Source organism: Bos grunniens, chromosome 12, assembly GCF_055505025.1.
Source record: "Bos grunniens cultivar Pamir isolate PY7600 chromosome 12, Bosgru_T2T1.0, whole genome shotgun sequence".
Lineage (NCBI taxonomy): Eukaryota > Metazoa > Chordata > Mammalia > Artiodactyla > Bovidae > Bos > Bos grunniens.
The window spans coordinates 68,510,654-68,534,563 of record NC_141176.1 but is presented as its reverse complement, the minus strand read 5'-3'; the positions used below and the strand labels follow the sequence as shown (position 1 = coordinate 68,534,563).

The window sequence follows — 23,910 nt, the reverse complement described above, 5'->3', positions numbered from 1 at the left end:
ATTGGGGACACTGGGGCTCAAAAGAGATGCTATGCACATTCTCTAAAGAAACTTTAATGAGGTAGTAAAAGAGAGTTGGTTGACCTGTCCTGGTCTCATGTATTTCATCTGTAAGATATGGATGTTTGTAGTGTCTATTTCAGAGTTGGCCTTAAAGTGCTCCAAACCCTGCCTGCACAAAGTGAGGGTCCAGTACACAAATGATGACTACTATTAATATTATTAATAAAATAAAATTCAATCCCCTAATTCTTTAAAATAATGCTTTGAGAGATTACTTACATTGTGTTTCCTTTTTTAAATACTTCTCTGTCAAAAGAGGTTTGGTTGTTTCTCCAGGCCAGTGCTCAATGAAAATGTAGAAAATAAAAGGTTTTAGAGGCAAATGAAACTGGATTGTGTTTTGTAAAGGGGGTTTATTGTTTCTGGCTGCAGCACTTCATTTTAAAAAGCCAATTATTTTCCCACACCAACAGTGAGCAAATAATGAGTCATACTGCAGAATTTTGTGACTTTTCAGAGAATTTTTTTTTGACAGCAATATATCTCTAGTAACTTTAAAATTCTGTTGAAATTGGTTTGTTTAGACAATGTTCGCCAACTTCTGCCTTGGGTGTTAAGAGCGAGCCACTCAGTTTTAGCAAAGCAAGGCTGGGCTGACTGTTCTTGAATACAGCAATGTTGCAGTCTGCCCCAAAGTAAATAGAAACTGGCAATTTGAGAATGTCATCAACCCAGAGCTTTCAAAAGTGTTAAATATTTAACCATAGCTAATAGACTGCAAAGTAATACTTGCTTGGCCAGATACATGTGCTTTTCATTTCTCCCTGATCGCACTTGGCATCATCTTTTTTTTGTAGCCTCACTCAGCATTTCAGAAGCAGAGGAGGCCAGAAGGTAGCAACAACCACCTGGTTCTAGAAAACTGAGGATTTAAGTTGAGGAGAGTGCTTTCGAATTTAGACTTTGGACCTGGGTTCAAATCTCAGACATGAAATCTGAACTCCATGTGACTTTCAGCAGGTAACTCACTTCTGGAGGCTGTAGTTTCTGCACATGTGAAGTCTTGTTAAGTGGTTTGAGAAACGATGTAACACAGTGCCAAGCACAGAGTGAGCCCCAAATTATTGGCAATAGGTATATAATTGTTTACTGTTGTGATTTTGTACTGTGTTTTTTAGTGTTGTTGTGTTGTTTATTGTTGTTGAGTTGTTGTGATATCAAGTATTTCCTTTCTCTGAACATTCACCTTTGTTTCTTCTCTTGGAATGTTCCTCCCTCCGGCTTTCTATGGCTATCCCTTTCTCAACCTTTCCTGTCTTATATTAGATGGCTTCTCCTCCCACAGGGGCTTTTGCTGATCCTAATCTTTCTGGTTAAAGCAGCTGTTCTTTATCTCCCCACCACACTGGCCCCAACCTCACTGCCCACTGTGCCTCGGTTTAGTGTATTACCTGATTGTAACAAACTATATTAAGTATTTAGTTTTTAAACCTGTTGATGAGAGTCCCTTGGACTGCAAGGAGGTCCAACCAGTCCATTCATTCTAAAGGAGATCAGTCCTGGGTGTTCTTTGGAAGGAATGATGCTAAAGCTGAAACTCCAGTACTTTGGCCACCTCATGTGAAGAGTTGACTCATTGAAAAAGACTCTGATGCTGGAAGGGATTGGGGGCAGGAGGAAAAGGGGACGACAGAGGATGAGATGGCTGGATGGCATCACCGACTCAATGGACGTGAGTTTTAGTGAACTCTGGGAGTTGCTGATGGACAGGGAGGCCTGGTGTGCTGCAATTCATGGGGTTGCAAAGAGTCGGACACGACTGAGCAACTGAACTGAACTGAACTGATGGTCCTCTTGCAGTCAAGTGCAAGGTCCTTAAAGGAGGGACATTCTCTTTCTTTTTCACCATGAATTTCCAGAGCCCGAACAGGCCATGATTCACTGGGACTTCTAAATAAATGCTTATTGATGAACCAAGTCTGATTATGAGGAGTGTACCTCTGTAATCACTTTTAAAATTTATGCATTAGGATGTTGCTCAGAGTACAGCATTATTAAAGAGAGTTCCTGAAAAAGTTAATCCATCACTAAGGCATTATACATGACTTTTACTAATTATAGCATTGAGTGTGTCATTAGTGTCTGGGATTCTGGTAAAAGTAATATGCTAAGGAGAGGTTGGAGAAAAGTGTATTATATTAGCATAACTTATCTCCTAATCAAGTTCAAAATATAAGACACTTTGTGATAACTTCCCTAAATGTTCCAGTGCTCTTAGGAATGGCTCCAAGAAGTGGGATACAGGGGAAGGTGACCAATAGTCTAGGAGAGTGGGAAGGGGTTAATAGCCCTCCTTTCTTCTTTTTCATGATAACTTGACCTTCAATGAATGTACTAGCACTCTGTTCCCCTGGTCACCTGATATATACTATGTTACTTAGGAATAATATCTACAGGAAAAATGACCCAGATTGACAAATTAAGTCTAGTCTGGGAAGAACTAGAAATAAGTTATAAAAGTCTGGGATAGTCTTCCCAGCTTGGGGTGTCCCTGAATGTCTTGACTTTTCTGTCTCTTCTGCCCCTTGATTTATACAAGGACAGCTGTGCCCAGTGGTCTGTCAGAAACACTGGCTGCTCTGGGCCAGGAGGCATCTAAGCCAAAGAGGCTCTTAGGTCTCCTGGATTTGAACTTACCTCCCTGCCTCTGAGCTGTCTGTCACATGGCAAAAAGAGGTTGGTGCAGCTCTCTGAATGGCCACAGGACCTCCGCCTAAAGAGAATCCTTGAAGCGTCCACACTTTCCATCTTACATTTTTGTAATGAATCTAAGGTCAAGGGCAGTTGTTAGGGATTGAATGTGTATGTCCTCTCAAATTCATATGCTGAAGCCCTAACCCCCAATGTGATGGTATTTGCAGGCAGGACCACTGGGAGGTAATTAGGTTTAGATGAAGTCCCAAAGGTGGGGCCACCATCATGGGATGAGTGACTTTATAGAAGAGGAAGAGAGAGTAGCTCATTATCTCTCTATGTGAAGACACAGTGAGAAGGTGGCCATCTGCAAGTTAGGAAAAGGACACTTGCCAGGAATTGAATCTGTGACCTTGACTTTGGATTTCTAGCCTCCAGAAATGTGAGTGATACATTGCTGTTGGTTAAATCACCCAGTCTTAGTATCTTGTAATGGCAATCAGAGCTGATTAAGGACAGACTTTTAATACTCAGTGCTCAGCAGTCGCTGAGAAGATACCTAGCAGGCAAAGCAGGACAGGGAATGGTTTCAGAAATCAGATGATTCCTGCTGACCCAGATGGTTAAGAATTTGCTTGCAGTGCAGGAGATATGGGTTTGATCCCTGGGTTAGGAAGATCCCCAGGAGAAGAGAATGGCTACCCTCTCCAGTATTCTTGCCTGGAGAATTCCATGGACAGAAGAGCCTGGCAGGTACAGTCTCTGGAGTTGCAAAGAGTCAGACATGGCTGAGTGACTAACACTTTCATTTTTTCACTTTTACTAATCAAAGGACATAGATTGAGACTGACTAGGATGAGAAAACCATGAAAGAGAAGGCTGCTCCAACTTCTGATTAGCCAAGAAGTTTGGCAGAGAGGTGAGTGCAGGGAATCTCTGTAGACAGACAGCAGTAAGTGAGACACAGGAATATGAATGGCTATTTTGAAACTATTTCTTGCAGTATAGAAGCTAAATAAAGTAGTTGGACTGTATACATAGGCTCAATAAATACACAAGTGAGAGTGACATTTTAATACTCTAAAACTATCTTCATGTCTTATTCTCTACCTCTCTTATTATTTATTAGCTAAATTCTGTGCAAAAGTGCTTTATTTGTAATGATACACAGTGTCCTATCATGGAAGATATTATTATTATTAATTGGCTATGCTGTGTGGCTTGTGGGATCTTGGTTCCCTGATCAGGAATTGAACCTAGGTTCCTGGCAGTGAAAGTACCAAGTCCTAACCACTGGACCATCAGGGAATCCCCTATCACGGAAGATATTAAAGGGAAAATGTCTCACCACGGAAGCAGTGATTCTGATATTTGACATGACTCCTTTTCCTAGCACTCTAGTCATTCCTAAAGACAGCAGATTCTAATAAAAAAAAGGATGGAGGAGGCTGTCAAAAGAACTCCAGCTTCTGGGTGGGATCATACAACCCCTCAGTACGATGCTGTGGTAGGGGGTCTGTGCCCCTCTGCTGCTTAGGAGATGGGTCCCCACCTGAAGAGTGAAGAGCAGGACGTGACTGGCAAAGCCAGGGCAGGACTGACATCCTGAAATTCCATTATTGTTACAGGACTGTCTACCCAAGCTTCTTTCTTCTTGTTTGTCTTCCTTCTGTACATACTGCCTTTATAATATTCCCCAAACACACCTCTCCTTACTCCACTCTGCTCTCAAATGGTGCCTCGCTGCCCACCACCAGATGTACTAGGTCAGGCCTTCCCACTGAAATCCTTCATTTCTATCCGTGCAGATTTCATATTAAGCCAAATACTACACTATACACCAGACAGAAGGGAACAAGCAGGAGGTATAGGCTTGTGCTGTTGCAAATTTGAACACATTGAGAAAGCCCAAAACGTAAGCAATACCAGTATCTTTGTAAAGAACAAAAAAAAAAGGACACAGAACTAAGGACTCACCTTACAGTTATAGAGCATTAGTTGACACCATTACTTATTATTATTATTATTATTAGTGATATTCCAGCAATAGCTTTGGTACTTAGGTCTCAAAGACCACTGAACAAGGACATGCAATGAAGATAATACCCAAAAGCACACTGTGAGATGTGGTATGAATTCTCTCTCCACAATATCACTTGTGAGTGATCATGCAGAACGGTGGTTTTGGCAACTTGGTTCCACTCTCTCTCCAGAGTCCTAATCTTTTTCAGACTAAACAGGCTGCAAGAAACTCTGAACTTCTATTGTCAGCCCTAATCCAAGTATGATGCCTTCCATGCTTAATATTCATAAGGATTGGGAACTTTTATATTTTCCTTATTTGGTAGTTGAATATTTTGATGATTTTTATTCAGCAACCCATATTCCCATCCTATCAACTAAACATCTCATGTAGTTGACCTTTAAAAGTTATGCATTTTGATAGCTCAGTTGGTAAACAATCTGCCTGCAATGCAGGAGACCCCGGTACGATCACTGGGTTGGGAAGATCTGCTGGAGAAGGGATAGGCTACCCACTCCAGTATTCTTGGGCTTCCCTTGTGACTCAGCTGGCAAAGAATCTGCTTGCCACACAGGAGACTTGGGTTTAATCCCTGGGTTGGGATGATCCCCTGGAGAAGGGAAAGGCTACCTCCTCTAATATTCTGGCCTGGAAAATTCCATGGACTGTATAGTCCATGGGGTTGCAAAGAGTCAGACATGACTTTGCAACTTTCACTTTCTCAGTTTTAGTCTAAAGGGTAAACAAACAAACAAACAATGAACCGCATGCCTAAGTGTGAACCAAGACACCAAACCTGTCATCCTGAGACTCTTCAAAGCCCACGTACTTCTGTCTGGCCTTTAATGAAGCCAAATTGCAGCAGATACTCCCTGTCACTTGTGAGACAATGAGATGATACAGGAGACAACGCCAAAAAGTAGCACTGCCCTGCATCTTCAATTAGCCATGAAGGGAAAATGAGACAAAGAGTCATGTATAATTTAGAGGCTAGCTCTCTGGTTCTTCCTGCTGTGGGAAGTTTTTCACCGAGGAAGGAAGCGTGATTTAGTGCAATGAACAGATCTGGGGGTCAGTCATCTTGGGTTGTGTTTCCAGTCAGCTCCCTGACTTACTTTATGACCTTGTAGGCTGCTTCATTTCTATCGAAGAGACGAAAACAACTTGTATTTATAGATTACATGTTTGGTTATCCTGGGCAGGGGCAATGCCAACAGTCCTTTGATATATGTTACTATTATGTTTAGTACAAAAGACCTTGGTGATGAACAAAGATGTTGGTGTTTGAAAATAAAAATGAGTTTCAAAGCCTGGGAGGAAAAGATGACAAAGAGTACTTTAATGAGGTTACAAGGTATCTCCTTTTCTACCTAGAGAGTTGTGCTTTGTTTTGTGTTTTAATTAGTCAGCAAACTGTAAACCATGCTCACGATGAGAGCTGTTTAAATAAGTGTCAAATAAGACTGTAACCTTATTTGACCAAGAAAGTATGTGGGCATAAAGGATTTATTTTCCAGTAGAAGTGGGTCTTTGTCTACTAAGAACCTTAAGGTGCAGTGCTGAGAAAACTTAAGAAGTTGGAAAGCTGACTTGGGCAAGCAAATTTCAAATAGCGGTTGTTGGATATCTGAACAGATATCTACTGAAAAAGAAATCATCAGACTCCACAGAAAAACCCAGAAAGAAGGCAGATAGAATCCCACTCCTGCTATGAAGAGTGTGGAGAAGCAAGGGCTAGAGGAGGCCAGAGGAGGATGGTGGGCAGAGGAGCCTGGGCAAGGACTCCCCTTTGTAAGGCAGAGGACCTCAGGAGGGACTGAAGGAGGAGCAAACTGCAGTAAGTTGAGACCACTGTTAGGCTCTGACTCAGGCAAGATGGGCTTTTCTGAAGGTTCTCCTCCTGAACCATAGTTTTCCATCTTTCCTTTAAATCCTCATTCAGCAAAGTAACATAAAAAACCTAATCAGGGTCACACCTTGTGAACCCGTTACTTGTACTTGTCCACTCTTGACCTGAGGAAAGGTGGTACCCGCAGTGAGGAAAGGGCAGCCAAGAGTTCCTCATCTGGGATGGGAGTCCATCCCCTGAAGAAAAGCAAGTCCTTAGTGGAGTCTGAGCTTTGCAGTTGGCTGACTGGGTTTCCTCTATGTAGGGCTCAAGACAGCTTACTTCTTAGCCAGCAGAACCATGGAAGAGCCTGTAACCACTGCCTTTAGAGGATGTCTGCTGCCTCTTTCCAGCCTTCACGGATTGGCATGATGCCAACCTGATGCCAACCAGTCTTCTCAGAAACCCCAGGTCTGTGGGAGGCAGAAGCTCGGCTACACCTGGAAAACCCTTAAGATCATGAAAGAGAAAAGCGAGCACTAGGGTTTGCCAATCTGTGGCTCCGAGCATGCCTTGTTCCTTTATACAGAGTTCCTGAGTACAATAGCAGCTGCTCCCCTGTCCCACCCAACTTCTCTCCACCTTAGAGCTGGTGTTCTGAGGGGTTAGCCGGTCCCTCTGAGGATGGATGTTTGGAGACAGCTCGTGAACAAGCAGCCCTCCAGTCAGAAGCATAGTCAATATTTAGGTTTCAAACCCAAGAGCTGAGAACAGTGTACAGATTACAAATCTCTAGAAAATGGCTTTCCCTCACCAATACCTCCACCCCCTCTCCCCCTACTGCCCCCAAAAAGCAGAGAATTCAAACAGCCTCAAGAGGCATAAAAGAGAAAGCAAGAGCCTTAGGATTCAGAGACAAATTTCATCTCCTAGTTAGGTTTCTGGAAAGAAGTAAGCAAATGCCATATTAACTGTCCACAACTTGGCTATTCTATGGAGAAGCCACTGAGGAAAAAGAACAGTCGACTATGACCAGCTTGGATGTGAGGGTTCACTTAGGGAACCCTGAAAGCCATGCACGCTACCTGGCTGCAAGGGATCCATGCCAGCAGTTTCAAGGCTGTACCCGGTTTGGTCGGAGGTTCCAACAGTTTCCTCCCACGTGATGAGGGCAGGCGCTTATTGCAGAGGGGCCTAGGAGAGTCCAGGCTCCGTCTCACTGCCTTGAAAAACATACTTGATGAGGAGGAGCGTGAAAAGGTCATCTTGAAGAAAGCAAACTGAGGGGGCTGAGACTCAGCTAAATTTGAGAGAGGAAGTCAGGAGAATACAGCTTGAAACACTCAGGCCCTCATTTGTTTCTGTGATTAGGATTATCCTTCCTGTTGCTCTTACTGTTGTTATTGTTGCTGAGTAGCTAAGTCGTGTCCGACTCCTTCGCCAACCCAATGACTGTGGCCCATCAGACTCCTCTGTCCATGGGATTCTCCAGGCAAAAATACTGGAGTGGGTTGTCATTTCCTTCCTTCCCATCCAGGGATTGAACCCATGTCTTCTGCTCATTATTTACCACTGAGCCACCAGGGAAGCCCTTACCTTCTTGGGAGATGGCCAAAACATTTTACCTCCACAGAAGTGATCACACAAGCATGAGTCGACGTGCCTAAGCAATATCCAGGTTGAATACCTTCTGCCCAAGGCCTGAGACAGCCACGGCCTTCAGCACCATCACCAAAGTGCTCTCCTCCTGGCCCCTCTTCATCTCAAACATCTGCTCTTACTTTTTGAAGAATGTCTTCAGGATCTTCTAAGGTCAAGTTGTGGAAAAAGGGGGGCGGGTAAATTGAAATAGCACCATCTTAACCTGGTTGCCTTCTCAAACAGGTGGCTGATCAATCAAGAAACTAGGGCTAATTTTCAAAGACAGCACTGTGCAAACACACAACAGAAAGCATGTCTCCAGGAGGACCCCAGGACCAAAAATCTTCAGTCTACGGAACTCAGAGAATAGAAACATCACCACTAGTGTGCTGGACAAAGCGAAAAGCCCATCCATAAGGAGAACCTGGCTTCCGGTAACACCAGTAGCTTGTATGAACTGATTTGAGACTAGCCAATCAGCTTCCAACTTTGATTTTCCCCTTAACTCCTTAAATTTCACCTGAAACTCTGGATAGAGGAAACTGATTTGAACCCTGTCTCTGGTCTCCTTTCTGGTGGACCTAAGAGTAAAGCTGTTTGCTTTCTCAAAAGCCATCACTGCAGTCCTGGCTTCTATGTGTGTCTTGCTGGGTAGCATCTCTGCTGCTGCTGCTAAGTCACTTCAGTCGTGTCTGACTCTGTGCAACCCCATAGACAGCAGCCCACCAGGCTCCCTCGTCCCTGAGATTCTCCAGGCAAGAACACTGGAGTGGGTTGCCATTTCCTTCTCCAATGCATGAAAGTGAAAAGTGAAAGTGAAGTTGCTCAATCGTGTCCGACTCTTAGCCACCCCACGGACTGCAGCCTACCAGGCTCCTCTGTCCATGGGATTTTCCAGGCAAGAGCACTGGAGTGGGGTGCCATTGCCTTCTCCACCTCTAAGCCTCTACAAAACTGCTGAACTGGCCCATTTCTCCAGGAGCAGACCCTCGGAATGCAGAGAGAACAAATTCCATTAGCACACTAGCAAATGGGTTGGAGGATATGGTATTTAATGTCTCAGCTCAAAGAAATAATGGCATGTAACAGACCAGTTGCCAGCTTAGTAGCCCAGTGAAAAATCTCCTTTACTAAAGATTAGTATCTCAAGAAGCCAAGAAGGAAATACCTGTGGGCGTACAGAAAGTTAATTAATGCTAATATTTATTGACCACTTAGTATTAGGCACTATATTAAGTGCTTTACCTATTTTATTTCATGTAATTCTAAAGTTAATGTTCCAAGATGGCTGCTGTTATTTGTCTTTACCCATGGCATAATTGAAGCATGTCTGAATAATCAAAAAGGCAAGTAATATATCTATTTATTTTATATCCATACAGATGCAGTTTTTTAAAAAAAATATTTATATATTTTAATTGGAGGATAAATACTTTATAATATTGTGATGGCCTCTCCATACATCAGCATGAATCAGCCATAGGCATACATGTGACCCCTCCCTCTTCCCTTCCCATCCCATCCCTCAAGGTTGTCACAGAGCAACAGCTTTGGGTTCCCTTCATCATACATCAAACTCCCACTGACTGCCTATTTTAATATATATATTTCAATGCATTCAATGCAATCCTTATCAAACTACCAACAGTATTTTTTACAGAAATAGAATAAATAATTTCACAATTTGTATGGAAACACAGAAGATCCCAAATAGTCAAAGCAATCTTGAGAGAAAAGAAGGGAACTGGAGGAATCAACCTTCCTGACTTTAGACTATATTACAAAACTACAGTCATCAAGACTGTATGGTACTGGCACAAAAACAAAATATAGACCAGTGGAACAAGATAGAAAACCTGGGGATAAATCCAGGCACCCAAGTGTAGGGTGTTTAAAGAACAATTAGGATTCAAAGACAGAAAGTAGATGGACTTTGTTTTGGTTCTGGTCTTTGCCAATAAATAAGGTGACCAACTGTTCCAGTTTGCAAAGGTCTGTCTTGGATTTAGCATACAGTGTGGGATATTCCTCAGAATGATCAACCATTCCCTACTGCCAAAACTAAGTTGTTTTCAGCTACTTGTCTAGTATATTCAAAAATCTAAGCTCCTGAAAGTCTAGGATAGAGGCTAAGCATTTTTGGTTGTACTACGTTTCCCATGTCATGCTAATGGTGGAAAAAAGTGACTTAATTTCCATCTGGTGGAGGTGCCAAACCACACCTAACATAACTATAGCATGGAAGCAAGGGCAATGCTGCCTAGGGTCCCTTTTGGGGTCCTTCAAGATAGTTTCCCCCCACCACCCCCTGCCACAATGCTCACTGAGCTCAGAAAAGATCCAAGTTAATTTCTGGAGAGCACAAAGTCTTTCTAATGCCAGATCATTAGAAATAGAAAATAAAGGAAATTTGCAACATTTCTTTGCTGCAGCTCGAGATTGCTGACAATGTCCAGTCTGTGTTCAGAGAACAGAAAATAAGTGATGTAAAGAAACCTTCATGAGCACTGCCTTTTTGGATTCCTTTAACTCATGACAGAAGCTAGGGAATGAATTTGAGAATGTATGTGAGTATGTGTGTTTATGTTGATAATGTCCTGGTTGCTAATGTCTTAAATTAAGAAAAATCAATATATTTTGGTTTCCTGAATTTCACCTGGTTTCTTATTTAAAAATTGTCTGTGTTAAGCCTAGACAGGGCTTCCCTGGGGAGCTCAGCTCTAAAGAATCTGCCTGCAATGTAAGAGACCAGGGTTTAATCCCTGGGTTGGGAAGATTTGCTGGACAAAAAAATGGCAACCCACTCCAGTACTCTTGCCTGGGAAATTCCATGGACAGAGGATCCTGGTGGACTAGAGTCCACAGAGTCCACAAAGAGTCAGACATGACTGAAGTGACTTAGCACAAGCCTGAACAAAGTCAGTGTAGAGACCAAGACAATGATTCTAGCCTGAAAAAAAAAAAAAAAAGGCAAGTGCAGAATACAAGAGAAAAATGTTAATTAACAGACTGCTAGTGACTATATAACATCCAGCTGAAGACTAGCAGGGGGGTACTCTTTCTGCCTCCTGATACCTATGTCAGAAGGTTTCTCTATCTCCTTTATACTTTAATAAAACTTTGTTACATACACACACACAAAATATATGGAAGGGGTGAGGTTGGAGAAATTGGTGGGCAAGTGGATATCAAGTGAAGGTGACTGAGAGGAAAAAACAGCTGGTAGGCAAGGGACCAAGAAGCAGCAGGGAGGTGGAGGGGTCCTACCTGACTCTGAACATCTCTCCTCCCAGAAACCTTTGTGACATTCTGGGGTCCCTCATCTGCCATGTGCAGCAGTCACTACAGTTTGCGTTTCTCTACAACCTGGATTATTTTACCAGCTATTTAACAAGACTAAACAAATGGTGTTAACCTCAGAAAGCACAGTACGTTCTGTTTACAGACGTGTACATTCCTTCCTACTATTAAACTGTGATAACCTTTGGCCAGAAATATATACTCCTCTGCTCTGTCTTCTCTGAGAAGAAATTTTCTTTCTGTTCTCACATGATCACTGAAGAAACAAAGATTACCATATTTAGGGGAAGACAAAAGGGCATGCTGTTAGAAAAATATTGACTTAGAAAACCTTATCCCTGAGAAAAAGATTGTTAATGAGATGAGCCAATGAAAAATTCCCAGTGAGATTTATAGAACTTAGAAACATTTTTTTTTTTTTTGCCGATGTTCACATGTCACTTTAAGTTGACCCAGAGCATTAAATCCAGGCTAATTTTAGCTAGTTACTATATTTTTAGAATTAAGGGCTTAAATACCACTATTGTAGTGAAAAAAGTAAGGTATGAAGCTGCCTGGTTGGAATCTGGTAAGAGTATCCTGTTTTGAAAGAAATTTCCCATAACCACTCCTTTTATTGAATCACTCTTTCAGCATGTCCCTTCCTCTGTTTTGCCTTATTACCATTTTTGCAACACATGTCCTGTTCCCTAGAGTTAAAGTGCACTGAGGAGAGAGGAGGTATCTGATTCATTCATTCATTCATTCCATCATCAACATTTACTTAGTAGCTGGTATGTGTCAGGCTTAATTCTAGCGCCTGGAATACAATGGTGAATGAAAACACAGTCAGTGAATCAGGTGCACAGGCTTGGGGATGGAGGATTGGTAAGTGAACAAGAAATCATGATGCCACCTCTACATGCTAAGGAGTGGATAAACGTAACGGCTCTAAGGACCTAATCTTAAATGGTTAAGGAAGGATTCACAGGGAAAGTGACACTTAAGCAGAGTCAATTGTTTTGCAGGTTAGTAATAGTAATCCAAGCCCTAGGGGTGGGAAGACCAGTGCTGGCCATGGACAGGGCACATGTCAAGTAACAGTCTTGCAGTCAAGGCACTGGTGGGTCCTGAGGTCATGGTCTTCACCGAGCACTCAGCTTCGTGCAGTGGACGAGGCATTCACTCAACACCATGAGATGAATTAAAGTAACAAAAACTGGACTTCCCTGGTGGGTCAGTGGTAAAGAATCCCCTTGCCAAAGCAGGAGACATGAGTTTGATCCCTGGTCCGGGGGGGATCCCACATGCCACAAAGCAACCAAACCTGTGGGCCCCTACTATTGAGCTTGTGCTCTACAGCCCAGGAGCCGCAACTACTGAGTCCCTGTTCCCTAGAGCCCGTGCTCTGCAACAGGAGAAACCACCGAAATGAGAAGCCCACACACAGCAACTAGACTAGCTCCCACTCACCGCAACTTGAGAAAGGCCTGAGCAGTGACAAAGATCCAGCACAGCCAAAATAAATAAAATTATTATAAAATACATAGAATTGCCAACGTCCACCTAGATCAAACTGCATATGAAGAAACATTAAAACTATCCTTCAGATACCTGTTTTTTAAATTAATTTTTGAGTACAGCCGCTTTATAGTGCAGTTAGTTTCTGCTGTACATCAAAGTGTATCAGCCACACAGACATATATCCCCTCTTGCTCGCATTTCCTTCCCATTCAGGTCACCACAGTGCATTAAGTGAATTTCCCTGTGCTATATTTTTAAGGGCTCAAATCACTCTTTGTTTTCTTATGCTCTTTATTCTTCTCTAGTTCTTATTACCCAAGAGCTTAAGAAGCTAAATCAGTGAGGAAAGGAGTTTACTAAATTTTCCCTTGAAGATGAGTTACATTTGTTTAGCAACAGAAATCTGAAGGACATCAGATGATTCCTCATCTGTGTTCTATACATGCATGAGTTGAAAGTTGGAATAAACATTTTTTAAGCTCAGCAAATTTCCCCCTCTGAGGCGGCCAGATGTTCCAGCTAAACACTAAGCTGGTGGTTAGTAATCAGGCCCTTCTTTGATGGCAATCAGTTTTTAGTGATCAGGGAAAGAGTGTTTCCAATAACTCTTCCTTCATTTATGAAATAGAGTATACACTTAATTTGTATCAGCGATACATTGGAGCAGGCATTTGCCATTTGCTTGTAAAAATAAAGCCTCCACAGCCATTCCACAAATGAGCCCAATGGAGTTATTTTAGCTCCAGACTCCAACTAATTTTGATTGAAGACATTTTTCTGACTGATAAGGATTCCAAAAATATTTTTATTCTGAGGCAATATACACTAAATACAAACTTAAAAAAAAAAGTGACTCAGAACACTGAAAAAAATACACTCCCAAGTTAGTTTCTCCCCCCAGTGTTTTAATATTCCTTGGTATAGAACTGCAGCTCATTTTGCTTTAGTTCTTTCAACAAAATACAATTTTCTGGTGGAGCACTTGTTGCTTTTTCATGGTGTATTAAGTGGAAACTCTGAGTCCAAAATACAGCTGCTCCTGCTCTGATAAGCAGCCAAAATTATCTCCAGAAGGCGTACCTTCATTACGGCACATCACTTTTCAGACAGCCGCTTCCCAGTCATATAATGCTTGGCATACTGATTATATACAAAGTAACAATTATGTCACTGAGGATAAATGTTCAAGAAATGATATCAACACTAGTTCCAGGGAGCTTAGGCCAAATCACTGCAGAATAAACCCAATGTTGTCACCACTGAGGAAAAAAATAGTACACCCTTTGTTGTTCAGTCTCCAAGTCCTTTCTGACCCTTTGCGACCCCATGGACTGCAGCACACGAGGCTTCCCTGTCCTTCACGATCTCCTGGAGTTTGCTCCAACTCATGTCCATTGAGTCAGGGATGCCATCCAACCATCTCACCCTCTTTTGCCCACTTTTCCTCCTGCCCTCAATCTTTCCCAGCATCAGGGTCTTTTCCAAGCACATTGGGTATTGTTTTTTGATGCATCAGGGGTGTCCACTGAGCTGATGCTTTTTGCCACCGGTAACAATTAGATTTATTTGGTCTTCAGCTAAGCTTAAAGAGATAAATGCACGTAGCTTGGCTTTATGAGAATGAAGTTGGTCATAGGAAACACTGTTGTTAGGACTGTGTTAAAAATGTCACCTGGAGGGGTGCAGGCCCTCCAAAAAATAACAACAACAACAAAAAATACTATTTTGTCTTCACACAATGATATCAAGGGACACTGGCAGCTTGACTGAGCCAATCTGATTTGCAGAGATCTCCCTGAATTGACTGAAAAGTTTTCACCGCAAGCAGATGGAGGCTCCAAGTAAGAATTAATTTGTAGTACATAAAAATAAAGGTATCTCTCTTGCACATCTGAAAAAAAAAAAAAATGTCCCCAAAGTGTTTATTTTGTAATAATACTTATGGCAAATATCTCAATAGTTTTAATTGTGATTTGATGATGAAAATGCTTACATGTCTTTGAATCATCTTTCCTTCTCCTTCCCCAGATTCAAGTTCACTGAAAATAATTTTTCTTGGACATAATGTAATATTGTATAAAAATGATCTTCTGGTTTAATTAAATTATTTATCTTCACTTTTTAACAAAGGAAAAGTTTCAGATGGCCTCCCAAGGTATATATGCAAAATCCATTATGACATGCACCATAGTCCAGCCAGATTTCTAAGTACTTAGTAGATTTCAACAAATATCCTTCAATTTTGTTAATTTCACTGGAAAAAAAGAACAGTTTGATTCTAATGATCCACTACTTTTGCTGCATGATGGTCTGCAAGCAGTTGTTACAAATTTAAGAGTTGAATAGGAACAGAAATCCTGCCCTAGCACCAAAGTAATTTAGAACATAGGCTTTTCCCTCTTAACCCCAAACCTTTGTGTGTGGTTGAGTGAGCCATCAAAGGTTCACGGCAGGTGTTTGTGTGTCAGCTAATACTGACTCATTTCTCACCGAACTGATGTGGCACTCACATGTAGGAGACAGAGTTACATTTGGTCTAAGTGGCTGACTTTTACAAATGCTGACTTTTTTCTATCGTATCAAGAAGTTAGCTTGCAAGAAAAGTGATACGACTTGAGAATAGTACCATGTTATTCTTGGAGGCACAGGTCTGTTCCATGAATTGAAAGTGCTTCCAACAGGGATAACAGCAATGATTTCACATTTATGAAGTCGATACTGAAATCAGGTAAGATACCTTTGGGAGTCATTAATTGTGCTGTATCTCTGTCTCTCTGAGGTACCATATAAGTTACCATTGTGAATTTTTTTTAAATGGTACCATAATTGCCCCCTAAAGATTAACCTACGCTAAGAGTGATGCATGTAACCTGAGCACATACTAATATAGTAATAAGACTTTGTCTTCTCAATATGATTCTATCCTCTTCAAGAAAAACGAGTGGAAATGTAGGTTATACTCATCTTGCTTCTAAAAAAAATTACAATCTAAATAACATACATTAATGTAAGGGGAATAAAATTTATATCCTTGTACATCTTATTCAAAAAAAATTAAATATGTTCAACAGTTTCTCCAGGGGATTTTCCTGATCCAGAGATCGAACCCAGGTCTGCTACATTGCATGCAGATTCTTTACGGGGAATAAAATTTATATCCTTGTACATCTTATTCAAAAAAAATTAAATATGTTCAACAGTTTCTCCAGGGGATTTTCCTGATCCAGAGATCGAACCCAGGTCTGCTGCATTGCATGCAGATTCTTTACTGTCTGAGCCACCAGGGAAGCCCCAGTACATCTTTAGCAAATGTGATACATGGTAATATGTATTTGTAGGCATGGAGATTTCTGATACTTAAAACTAAACAAGTTGTCCCTCCAGGGAACATAAGAACTTTGTGATGAAAAGACTGTATTTCTTTCTTTTTATATTGCTTCAGTAAACAGATAATGGTCAATGGCCTATACAAGCATGCATCTATTCCAACGACATACACATCTAGATACATCTAAATGGACTTAAGAAAACATGCTGATTACATGTTTTTAGCTTCTACTAAGTTTCTCTGACATGAGTTTGTGTAAACTCCGGGAGTTGGTGATGGACAGGGAAGCCTGGCGTGCTCTGATTCATGGGGTTGCGGATTCGGACACGACTGAGAGACAGAACTGAACTGAACTGAACTTTCTCTGAATGACTTAATACTAGAGTTCCAGGATTATAATCTTTTTTTTCCTTTTACTCTTGACTGTTGCCTTGACCCATTCCATAATTAACCGCATATAATGGCTATTAACATAAATTTGTCATTAACCTGGTTATAGCTGGCTTCCAGTGTGTGTGTGCATGTGTGTCTTTTTATATTTATTCTCCTAACAAATACATTTAATGTGTAAAAAAAAAATGCTCAAAAAATCACTGCAACAAACACACCAGAGGGTCTCAATTTTGTTGGCTCCTCAGCGGCACTAATTAATCTATCCCTAGTAGCTATGAACGAAACACTACACTGTAGTTTAAAGAAAATGTTCAGAGCTAGCAAGGTCCATTTTAAAAAGTAACTCACATAAAAAATTATATATAAAAAAGGCATGTTAAAAACTAAGCAAAATCAAATACAACAAAATATTATCATCACAAAGCATCTCAAAATCACAGTTTATTGTTTCCTAGAAAAAAGACAGTGCTTTGTATTATTAAAGGGTTCTGATTTTTTTAGAAGAAGGAGAATATCTGTAGCCAAATGGTCTGTTATTCATTAAAGCTTGGATGTTTGAGACTAAAAATCAAATGAGAAGCTGAAATGTTTGCAAGAGACCAAACAGACTCAATGGACTTCAGGTGATTAGGTGACTGGCCAGGGAAGAAAACATTGAGATAAATCCAAAGGGATCCTTAGCCTATGATGCAGTGAATGGACCATATCAAAACAATGGTACAGACAATGGTTCAAGCCATTGTGTGAGGAATCTGCTTAGGTTGTGTGTAATACACAGTCATGGAATGAGCTTAAAGAGATGGTCTTGTAGGTTTCCAAAATGGCCTACAAATGAAGGATAAAGGAGGTGAAGTCTTAGACAACAATTCCAACATCTCAAATCTTAGCAAGAAGGCGAACACAGCAACATGGTTCTAGAAGAAGATTGTTCATTTACAAAGTTCATGTATTCTATTTGACAGATTTTAATTTTAAAAATCACAAGATGTCTCATATGAGATGGGAAATGATGGGACTTTGGAGAAGACAGGATCCAGAAGATCTTTGCAGACTATATTTTAGAAAACTTTGTTTATTGAAAACTCCTCGAATGGCATCTTGTTGTGATGGAAAATATTTCTAAGAATGAATGGGTGTAAGATAACACTGAGGGCCACCCAAGATTCTGCAGTAGTCTAGAATCATTCCTGGACTTCATTCTGGAAGTAAAGTGAAATGAAAGTCACTCAGTCGTGTCTGACTCTTTGCAACCCCATGGACTATACCGTCCATGGAATTCTCCAGGCCAGAATACTGGAGTGGGTAGCCTTTCCCTTCTCCAGGGGATCTTCCCAACCCAGGGATCAAACCCAGGTCTCCTGCGTTGCAGGCAGATTCTTTACCAGCTGAGCCACAAGAGAAGCATAATTCCATAAAAAAAAAAAAAACACTAAACTTTGGCCTTCTATTTTAGGCTGTGTCATGTGACACACGATTGATGACCTTGTGCTCCTTTGGTCTTGGACCTAAATGAAGGATCAAGAAGCCCAGCTGATTATAATAACAAAGGCCCCTGCCTCCCAATAAGTGAACTTACCTCACTAAGAAGCAACCTATTTCTAATGACCTTTGAAGTGTCTGGATCACAGTATGTACACCCAGTGGTAAATTACAGAAGTAATCAATATCGTAGTAAAACTGTCTAGTCCTAGTATATCAGAGTGACTCTAAATTAATAGTTGCTCTTTATTGATTATCCTATCATGAAAATGGAGAATTTGGGAAATAACTGACTGCCTTAGTTCCAGTCAAGTTATTGAGAAATGAAAAGTATAAAGCACTCTAGCTAACTGGGCCTCAAATATAAATCTTTTCCAAGGTGCAGTCTATTACTCAGAGCTTGTCAGTCTTACCTCAGCTGAAGGATTTATGCAATGTCTGCTGGCACGGGGCAATCTACCATAATTACCTCCGATCAGAATTGCTCTCAAATATCACAAATGGTGGGTGACGGTTATGAATCACAATTAGCATGGTCGCCCATCATGCAACAAGTCAGTTGATCTGCATTTGATTTGTACACCAGCACATCAGGACCTGACTTAGAACAATAATATATATTGATCCATAAATGCTGGTTAGGTCACTTTTGCATTCTCTTAATTTTTTTTTTTTTCAAAAAATCTTGGTTTCTTTGCTTAAAAGTAACAGCTAAGTCAGGCATAATCTTTTAAATTCCCTGCCGGTCCATAAATTACACTCTGCTCTTGGTAGCCTTTCCTCTTCACCTGCATGTTTTTCCAGGGCCTCCCGCATCCATACTTACAGCTCCATTCTGGGCAGATTCCGTGTCCCTAGAGCCTTGCTATTACACTGACCACAGATCAAGAGGCATTTATCGACCCACATCATCAGTCGTAACTCTGACCAAAAGATTCCTGAGAGAATAGTTATGTTTTCAAAGCAGATACCAAAATACACCATCAATAATCAACAAATTTTTCAGACTAAGAAGTCTGTGGGACTGCAGAAGTATGTTAGATCATTTCTAATTTCTAAAACTTATCTCGAGTCATTGTTTGACCATTATGGCAATAAACCTTTGTCTCTAATAAATGTAGCCGGGGAGGGATAGGAAAACTGAAGTGTCTTATGCATGACCTCAATGTCAGAAAAATAACTTTCCTGCACATTGAAGATGTTCCACTTCGTGCTGGTTTATAATCTGTCTACATTAAGGAATTAACTTTTAAACTCTTCACTTACATACTACATAGCAGAGTGCACGTCCCCACAATCAATATTTGTTGATATATTTACACTATAAAGGAAACTTAAACTTTTTTTTTCTTTTAAATCAGAGAGTCTATAAACCAGGGTCTAATATAATATTACTTACTGACCATTTTAATACTATTGCATGCCTAGGCAACTACCTTCAAACTATTAGTTTTCTTCAAAAATACATGGAAAAAAAGATGGCAGGAAGACAAAAAAAGAGGTTAATGAAAGTAGAATAGAAATTCCAGAAGTTTAAAGCAACTTTTTTTTAACTTTACAAGAATAATAATGCTCATATAGAGAAGACTGATCCCATACAGTAAAACATAATCACTGTTGACATGAAAGAAATCTTACTTTGTCTTTGAAATGATCATATCTTATGTGAAGAAGCACTTAAGAACAATAGCAACAATTTACATATTTTAGTGCTTTTCATTTCAGTGATTTTTCATGGTGCTTTGCAAACTTTAAAGGATGCTGAGCAATTTCAACTCAAAAGCATATGTAACTTGAGGAACAAAAAAGCAGGTTTTAAATCCAGTGAGGAAATAAACAGGCAATCATTTGCTGGAATTTTGAGGTGAATGCCAAGAAAGCCTATTAAAAGTTGGCATATCAATTTACTTCAGCATGCATAAATACAATATACAACATGCATATACAGTATACTGCATGCATATATACAGTATTTTTTATTAAGGGATAAGATTTGGGGGTGGTAACCTGGGCCCTGCTGAGAATATGATTTACATGACCTTTCCCCTAGCTTTATGGGGGTATAATTGACACATAAAATTGTAGGATATTTAAGGTGTACAATGTGATGAGCTAAAGCTGAAACTCCAGTACTTTGGCCACCTCATGCGAAGAGCTAACTCATTGGAAAAGACTCTGATGCTGGGAGGGATTGGGGGCAGGAGGAGAAGGGGACGACAGAGGATGAGATGGCTGGATGGCATCACTGACTCGATGGACGTGAGTCTGGGTGAACTCTGGGAGCTGGTGATGGACAGGGAGGCCTGGCGTGCTGCGATTCATGGGGTTGCAAAGAGTCAGACACGACTGAGTGACTGAACTGAACTGAACTGAACATTATGAAAGGATTCCCCCTACTGAGATAATTAACACATTCATGACTTTTTTTTTTTTTGAGAGAACAATTAAGTTTCTATTATCTTAACAAATTTCATTTATACAGTATGATATTATTAACTGTAGCCAACATGTTATACATTGTATGTTGAATTGTAAATAAAGCATGATCTTTTTAGGTATTTAGGTCTAGGAGAGAGGCCAGGCCTTTCTCAGCCCACAGTCTACTCTGTGTTCTATACAACTCATGTTCAAGATGACTTCTTGGAGCTCTGAAGCTCTGAGGTGCCTGAGATCAAGCTAGTCTCCCAGAAGGCAAGTTCACATATGGTTTACTTTCTAGTCCATTGCTAAGTCAAGTCTTCTGTTACTCAAGAAGCAAGGGTGTTCTGCTGGCCTCTTGTCTTCAGATATGCTTGGAGTATAACTAACACTTACTAGAAGCAAGATGCCTTTTGCAAATTCTACCATCCCAAGAGGAAACACAAACATGGCAGTCAAGGGCAAGGACTTAACACTCAGTGACTTGGTCCTATTTTTGACCCTCTGCTCCTCACCATTAACTGACTAGCTCTAAGACTCAGCATTCTCATGAATCAAATGGGAATGATACCATCTATTTTTAGGGCTCTATAAAATCAATTTAATTAATACCTGTATGATACATATCCAGTGATCTGGCACATAAAATAGCTCAACAGGTGCCAGCTGTTATTAAATGTTATCCCAGATCTTTTCTCTTTTATCTCTCTGTCAGGTTGGAAGCGGGATCATTACTTAAAGAGGGTATTTATCACCAGTAACACTTCTGATATTTTATCTTTACACTTGATAGTATATTCCTAGAGGATAGAATTAATATTTTATTTGTGGGAAAATGATCCTCGAATTAGAAAGTTCTGGGTTCTAGACTTGCCTTCCCAATAGCACCTGACCTGCCTGTCACAAATGGAATGTATAGTTGGCTTTGAGTGAGTTAGTTTGACCCTTTCAAACTCATAACTGAAAATTAAGACTTTGCTTTTTTAATGCCTTTAGTTCAATAGAAGGAAATTCTAGAAATGAGATTTTTAGCAAAATATCTGGACCACTTCAAACCAGGATTTTCTTTTTAGGTCCACCACTGAGTCTAAAAGTCAAAACCATTCTTACTAAATCATGAAATCTGATACAAAATAGTCATGGTCATAAGAAAAGCAATTAGTTATATTAGTTTTGTAGCACAGATATAAAATCTTTCTTATAGGCCCATACCATATTCTAAACTGCTTATCAGCATAATAATTTATACTGATGCAAACTTGAGGCATTCTTGCCATGGTGGCTGAGAGTAATAGTCATTAGTGAGGTTCTCCATAAAAAGTTAAATAATAATGTCCTTCAACGCTGACACTGCAACTGTCAATGGAAATGCTGGTCTCTTCCCCAGTCACTTTGCTTTAAAACACAGCTATTATGTGCCACATCTGACCCAAGTAGAGACACACACAGGGACAATAGTGAACAAAGCTTGATTAGTCTAGAAAAGGAGAGACGCTTAACAGACGAAAAAGTAGCCTGAAATGTCTTATAGTGGACACATGTAGAATGGACAACATTAGCACAAAGAAGGGTGTGATCATCTCTCTGGAAGATAAGTGAAACTTACAACTTATCTCCCAGAGGAGGAGATAGTTGATCCTGCAAATCAGTGGGAGCAGAATATGTAACTTCAGGCAGGTGGCTCTTCTATAAAAGAGAAACAAGAAGGATAGAACCTATGAAAACAGAAGAGAAACACTACCTGTTTCAAAATGGCTAGATCTTTGGGGTCAGAGATGGAAAGGGAAAGAGGGGTCTGGGATGAGAAAGAAACACAGCAATCAGATCATAGACTCACATTAAAAACTAAACATGCACACAACAACACAGGAAATCAGACAATGATGACACAATTAGGAAATGACAGTAGGTTACAAAGGAGGGAAATCAACATTAGCACTGCAGCAACAAACGGTTCAGTGCTCAACTTCCACGGATACGAAGAACAAGGGCAGGTATTCAGGGAAACCCTTTCATGCTCAGGGGGAAATACATGAAACACAACCCTTGGCCTCCTTAAGAAGAAAGGGCCTATATATCTGTAGATAAATACACCTAATGACTTGGGAATTTTCCACTCACATGTAGAAAGTGAAAGTCGCTCAGCCATGTCTGACTCTTTGTGACCCTACGGACTATACAGTCCATGGAATTCTCCAGGCCAGAATACTGGAATGGGTAGCCTTTCCCTTCTCCAGGGGATCTTCCCAACCCAGGGATCGAACCCAGGTCTCCCACATTGCAGGCGAATTCTTTACCAGCTGAGCCACAAGGGAAGCCACTCACATGTAGAAGTTACACATATTAACATATTTTAATATCCATACATCTTTATCTATATACATAGTATTCGATGTCAGTATTCTCTATATAATATACATTTTCCCTGACTATTATAATAACTCATAAGGAGAATTACTAGATATTAAAATATGTTAGTATTTTAATTTAAAAATGTATGATTTAGACATAATCATATATTTTATTTTCATACACAGAATGAATCATATATAAAATAAATCAGAATCAAGCCATATACATATAAAGTTATGTGTTTGTATATACATATTTATCAGTATTGGGTTGGCCAAAAAGTTCATTCAGGTTTTTCCATAACATTCTACAGATATACATATATATACACACACACACACACATAAGTGTATATATATATATATACACACATATTTATGTTTGTTTCTATATTTAAAGACAGAGAGAGAAGAAATATGTACTCAAGAAGTTAAACTGGGGAAAGAAAGAAACCTAGATAGTTAGTAAGACCATGTTCCTCAAGGCCACTTCCTGCTTAGGGACCTTTGTACCCTCTTCTCTTTTCCTCACAACCCTTGCAACTCAGTTAGATGCCCTGTGGCCTCTTTTTGTTTCTTTCTGAGTCTGAAAATCAAAGTCAACTCAAAGTTAGATCATGTGAAGCTCTGACCATTGAACCCAAAAATGCAATGTGAGCAGATCAGTAATTTCAGAAACAAATTCAGTTAGTGTGATTGAACTATTGTATGCATGAACCCAGAATTCAGGATCAGGAAATTAATGCCCAGAAATGGGGGGAAACTGAGAAAATATTCGATGCAATTATTGCTTATTAGATTAGAGACTGGGTCTAGTTTAGAGTCACAGAACTTTAGTCCTAGAGGGGGTGTTGGAAATTATCCAACCTAAATCCCTAAAGATATTAATGTTCAAAGAGAAATCTTCATTGTCCATTTCCTGTTGTTTTTTTTTTCTTTTAAAATTACA

The 23,910-nt window shown here is 40.2% G+C and overlaps 1 protein-coding gene and 1 non-coding gene across 7 annotated transcripts in view; both read right to left on the bottom strand.

Annotated features, from left to right (window-relative positions):
* The window catches only part of GPC6 (glypican 6), a 1,234,490-nt gene that overhangs the window by 680,878 nt on the left and 529,702 nt on the right, over window positions 1-23,910 (bottom strand). The window contains exon 1 of one of the 6 annotated variants that reach the window (XM_086330191.1): window positions 8,145-8,326. The exons of 3 other annotated variants lie outside the window; for them this stretch is intronic. Coding sequence is in view for 1 of the 3 variants with exons in the window: in XM_086330190.1 (XP_086186316.1) it covers window positions 7,634-7,652 (19 nt within the window). In the remaining 2 variants the exon portion in view is untranslated. Of the gene's footprint in view, window positions 1-7,633; window positions 7,760-8,144; window positions 8,327-23,910 lie in introns of those variants that run through there. 2 more of the 6 variants (XM_086330192.1, XM_086330190.1) reach the window with 2 other exon arrangements.
* TRNAE-UUC (transfer RNA glutamic acid (anticodon UUC)) lies at window positions 3,933-4,005 on the bottom strand. The gene has a single exon. It is a non-coding gene; the product is annotated as a tRNA-Glu (tRNA).